This window comes from Sinocyclocheilus rhinocerous, unplaced genomic scaffold (assembly GCF_001515625.1).
Source record: "Sinocyclocheilus rhinocerous isolate Xijiao unplaced genomic scaffold, SAMN03320098_v1.1 scaffold5544, whole genome shotgun sequence".
NCBI classification, from domain to species: Eukaryota; Metazoa; Chordata; class Actinopteri; order Cypriniformes; family Cyprinidae; genus Sinocyclocheilus; species Sinocyclocheilus rhinocerous.
This window is the reverse complement of record NW_015626448.1, coordinates 10,707-16,476: the sequence shown is the minus strand read 5'-3', so window position 1 is coordinate 16,476 and position 5,770 is coordinate 10,707. Positions and strand designations below refer to the sequence as shown.

Below are 5,770 nucleotides of genomic sequence, written 5' to 3'. Positions count from 1 at the left end.
AATGTCAACATGAAACGGCTTGGGATTCGTTTTAAAAACGACTCGTTTCAATGATTCAGTCGACTCTTTCTTTTGAGAGACAATAACTTTATACACGGTGCACTTTCAGATTCAAAACTTTGCAGGATGTTTTCATTCACTTAGAGCTGTGTTACACACTGCATGAAAGGTAATTTTCAAAAATCCATAATAGGGGCACTTTAAGAAATGCTGTTAGACATGCAGTTTGTGTTTCCCTTGAAGTGAATGATTTTAGCTAATCGTTCCTATGCAGCATTTTATGCCCCTTTAACTCGTAACTCGTTCTGAATGATACCTGAAGAGTAAAGGACTTGCGTTGAAGTCAACTGTGTCAAAAATCGTTTGGTTCAGCATATCAGCCTCACACCTCCAAAACAAAGGATTTACAAAGAGTTTGCTAATTGGTTAATCGCTAAAGGCAACTCGCTCAGAGGAATGATTAGATTGTGATACACCAAAATTTCAGCAACAGAAAATATTTGGTTAAAACAGCCCAAAATAGTTTTGGAGGGCTGAAACCGATATGAAGCGATCATCTCTTCCTCTTTATTACTAGCAAATAAACATGAATGAACATCAGAAGAAACAGAATAACTTACTGAAATCAATCATGAATCATGGAATCGATCAATCAGTGTTTTATCAAAACATCAATCAAACAGCTTGAGATCAATAATGTCACGTAACGTCACATTTACCTCAGGAAAGACATTCAGTGTCCAAAAACTCGATCATCAGCTATAAAAATAACTCTAGAGAAGAACTCTATTTTGACAATTATCAGCTCTAGATTACATATCACTATATTTTGACTTGACCAGTTATCTTCATTATTTAATGTATGTTTGAATAAATCTGTCAAGAAAACAAGTTTGAATTACAGCCGCCTGTAAATGTTTATATTTGGACAACAAATTGAAGTCGAAACAGTCTAACAAATGACACAACTGGCTTATGTGCAACTGAAATATTTGTACAACAATGTTTTCTAATTGATTATTAAAGGAATAGTTCACCCAAAAATTAAAATTAGCCTGTGTTTTACTCACCCTCAAGGCATCCTAGGTGTTTATGACTTTCTTCTTTCAGACGAATCCAGTCGGAGTTATATTAAAAATTTTCCTTGCTCTTCCAAGCTTTATAATGGTGGTGGGCGGGTGTTTTTGTTCAACAGTCCATCCATAATAAAACGTTCCTCACACGGCTCCGGGGGGTGAATGAAGGCCTCCTGTAGCGAATCCATGCGTTTTTGTAAGAAAAAATATCCATATTTTTCCATCACTTTTCCATCACTATTTAAAATGTAATAAACACTTTTAATCACTCCACTTGGCTTATATCGAAATCCTCCTACATTCTTCTTTACAAATCCTCGGTTTGTACTTATAATTTGTGACCGGCATTTTGTTTTGCAGCTCTCCGCTGCGCTTCTGCGTTTGTCACTAATCACTGCCGCGTGTGCTACGCATATGTCCGTGTTTATTATGGATGCGCTTTAATTGACTTCTTTTGGACTGTTGAACAAACCACCCGCCTGCTGCCATTATAAAGCTTGGAAGAGCAAGGAAAATTTTTAATATAACTCTCATTGTATTGGTCTGAAAGAAGAAAGTCATATACACCTAGGATGCCTTGAGGGTGAGTAAAACATGGGCTAATTTAGATTTTTGGGTGAACTAACCCTTTAAATACAGCCCAATGCATCCTGAATTCCTGGTTTGGGTGCAGGTTTTTCAGTGCATCATCTGTTTGATGGTGAATGTCACACAAGTAGAGTGGTGCGGCTGTGTCTCTTAACACGCGTGTGTGTGTGTGTGTCTTAGGCGACGTCATCGTCAGCGTGAACGACACGATCGTGCTGGGATACACTCACGCTCAGGTGGTGAAGATATTCCAGTCCATCCCCATCGGCTCCATGGTCCAGCTGGAGCTGTGCCGCGGCTACCCTCTGCCCTTCGACCCCGACGACCCCAACACCAGCCTGGTGACCTCAGTGGCCATCCTGGACAAAGAGCCCATCATAGTGAACAGTCAGGAGGGCTTCGAGCCCATGCCCGGCGGCGGCGGTGCTGGGGCCCCTGAGCCCGTCTCGTTCGGCCCCGCCGCGGACAGCGCTCTGATGGGCCCGGCTTACGCCAGCGACGTGGTGACACTGGCATCCTCCATAGCCACGCAGCCCGAGCTGATCACAGTCCACATCGAGAAGGGCGACAAGGGCTTGGGCTTCACCATCGCAGACAGTCTGGCTGGTGGAGGGCAGAAGGTGAAGCAGGTGGTGGATTACCCACAATGCCGAGGGCTGAAGGAGGGCGACATCCTGCTAGAGGTCAACAAGAGGAGCGTGCAGGCCATGAGCCACAACCAGATCGTGGATCTCCTCAGCAAATGTCCACGAGGGAGTGAAGTCACTCTGCTGGTGCAAAGAGGTGAGCGCATGCATTCCCACAGTCAGAATCAGCTTTACTGACCAGCGTCGAGCTGCTCCGCTCCAGTCAGGACTGAACGCGGTCCGGTCGAGAAAACTGCAAAATATACAATATGTGACCCTGGAGCACAAAACCAGTCATAAGGGTCAAATTTTTTGAAATTGAGATTTATACACGATCTGAAAGCTGAATAAATAAGCTTTCCATTGATGTATGGTTTGTTAGGATAGGACAATATTTGGCCGAGATACAACTATTTAAAATCTGGAATCTGAGGGTGCAAAAAAATCTAAATATTGAGAAAATCATCTTTAAAGTTGTCCAAATGAAGTTCTTAGCAATGCATATTACTAATCAAAAATTAAGTTTTCATATATTTACGGTAGGAAATTTACAAAATATCTTCATGGAACATGATCTTTACTTAATATCCTAATGATTTTGGCATAAAATAAAAATGTATAATTTTGCCCCATACAATGTATTGTTGGCTATTGCTACAAATATACCTGTGCTATTTATGACTGCTTTTGTGCTCCAGGGTCACATATAGTATGACTGAGTAATGAAACTACTCGCAGTGTGTTTTTGCAGCCAATCTCAGGCATGTCTAAACGCAGCGGCCAATCAGAGGCCTTTTCACCAGTCTCTACACATTATTATTAGTTATTATTTTGTCTCGTGGACTATGGGCCAGTTTTACTAAACAGGGCAACTTAGCACAAGAGCGCAATTCCAAAACGACACCGATGGGTGTGGAAATTTCTGCGTTTCTCTACTGACAACACGCAAATTAAAGAACACAGACACAACATCTCATTTACATAATTACCAACGCAACATACCAAGCGCAGCGCAAATTAGCGTAAGGAAATGTTCAGATTCGGATAATGTGTTCTTCTGGCATTCCAAATAAATAAATAAATATGGAAAAAATCCTTTCCCTTCTACCACGCGATCTCTGCCTCCTAGCAACAACAATTGCAGCCGTTTCAAGCGCAAAGTAGTTTAAGACATGCTTTTTTGGGCGTTAAATAATGGTGCAAATACCAGTAATTTGACGAGCGCAAACATTAGTAAATCATGTTGCGTGATTCATTTTAATACTATTCTCCCATAAATTTTGCATCTAAAAGGGAAACTCCTACAAATGCATATTTAATAAGGTCAGGCACAAAAATAACTGTGTCCACGCCTTTTCAGCGCTAATTCTTCACTGCGCGTCTTTAGTAAATCCTGACAGTACTATTTTAACGCCAAAAGATGGTTTGCGCCGGCAAAAGCTGTTAGTAAAACTGGCCCTATGTGTAAATATATTTTATGAGAAATAGCTTGTTCAGGCTTTACTAAATAAAAAATAGCATGCAATTATTTCGTGAAAATTTTTCACATTTTGCAGATTTGCATGTTTACAACTGCCGTTTCAAATCATTTAAATCTGATTGCCTTTCTGGACTCGGCTGGACTCACTCAGACTCCAGCCATAAAACAGTATATTTTCTGTCGTTGTCATGCATCAGTGTCTGTCCAAACATTCTGTACATACAAACCGTACATGGGTTCTGGGAATCTCTGTGGCAGACAGGCCAGAAACATGCCACTCATCTACATTCACAATGAGCTTTGCATTGATTTCACTGATAGCATACACTTGATAATGTTTATCAAAGTCTATAAACGCCTGTCAGCTGTGATCATTAAGCAGATATCTAGCAGTGTGGAGGATTGAACAGAAGTATGCCTGCTGTCATATTTCTGTCCATATTCAGAATACATTTATGTTCAGAGAGTTGTGTGTGTGTGTGTGTGTGTGTGTGTGCTGGTATTCACTAAGTAATGACCAAATGTCCCTACAAGTATAGTAATAGCAGTAAATTTTGACATTTTTTTGGTTCCCATGAGGAAACAAGCTTATAAATCAAACAGAAAGAAGTGTTTTAAGAATCTACAAATGAGGGGTAGGATTGTTGTCAAGACCACCTAAACCCAGACCAAGACCTTTAACACCTTTACTGCCGGAGAAATGTCTTATCAATAACCTTAATGTCTTAATAAATAAATACAATTAGTATAATAAGGCACTATATAGAGCTTACCAATCAAATTAATTCACTAACAATAAACATTCACTTCTCTTCAGTGCAGTCACCTTTGCACTGCAAAGCTACATCTGAATTGGTATAAATTACAACTGCATCAATATTGTTGAGATTAATGTTTTAAAATAACATTTTGAATATACAAATATGATGGAAGAATAAAATGATACTGAATGATAATATGCCACTAAAACAGTAGGCTGTAGGCTAGGTGGCGGCAAATGACTTAATGAATGAGTCATGGAATCATTTATGCAACACATTTGTTCAAAGCAAATGATTCATTCAGTAACGAATCACCACTGTGTGTTACTCAGAAACACATAACAGTTCTGCTGTGGATTTGTCTGGAACTGTATTTGTTGTTGAAATAGCAAAAACTTGTGTTTGAAGTTGTGTCTAAAATGTAATTTACTAAATATTAACTTCTTGTTCATTGAAGGTTTGTATAAAATCAGTATCACATTTGCAATCATGCTCATATTCGTGAAAACATCTCTTTTGCTCTTGATATTACTTAATTGCATATGTTATAAAACATGATCTCATACAAGTACTTTTTTGCAATCATATCTTGAATTTTTTGGGTGTTTTTATTAATTTTGTTAATTTGCTTTACACAGTTCCCTATGCAATTCTATCCCAGCACAACAGTATCAAAAGAATTTCAATTATAAATTAGTTATTTGCATTTGCATTTGAAGCAGGAAGTTTTACATCCAATCACATTAATGATGTTAACAAATAAATCAGACAGTGTGTCGGCAATTTAGTGATATCCCTACAGATGTGGTCTTGATCTGTCTTGAAATAAAATCCAAAGTCCTCTTAGTCTGAGACCAAACACATTTACATTTATTCATTTAACAAGAAGCTTTTATCCCAAGCAACTTACAATTGAGGAAAACAACAAGTGATTCATCATAAAGAGGCAAATAAACACAGAAAGTGCTCGCAATACTGTACAAATATGGCCGAGACCGAGACAAGACCAAGACCGATCTCGAGTACTATTGAGGGGTAGGTTTAGGTGTAGGGTTAGAGTAAGAGGATAGAAAATACAGTTTGTACAGCAGAAAAACCATTACACACACACACACTCAAACACACATACACACTCACACACACACACACTCAAACACACACACACACACACACTCTCAAACACACACACACACTCTCACGCACACACACACACACACACACACACACTCACTCACTCAC

General features: G+C 39.2%; 1 protein-coding gene across 5 annotated transcripts in view; it reads left to right on the top strand.

Annotated features, from left to right (window-relative positions):
* Positions 1-5,770, top strand: part of LOC107715652 (membrane-associated guanylate kinase, WW and PDZ domain-containing protein 1-like) — a 30,715-nt gene that overhangs the window by 16,010 nt on the left and 8,935 nt on the right. For all 5 annotated transcript variants that reach the window (XM_016521848.1, XM_016521831.1, XM_016521822.1 and 2 more), the window contains exon 10: positions 1,845-2,447. In XM_016521848.1, coding sequence (XP_016377334.1) covers positions 1,845-2,447 — 603 coding nt within the window. The remainder of the gene's footprint in view (positions 1-1,844; positions 2,448-5,770) is intronic.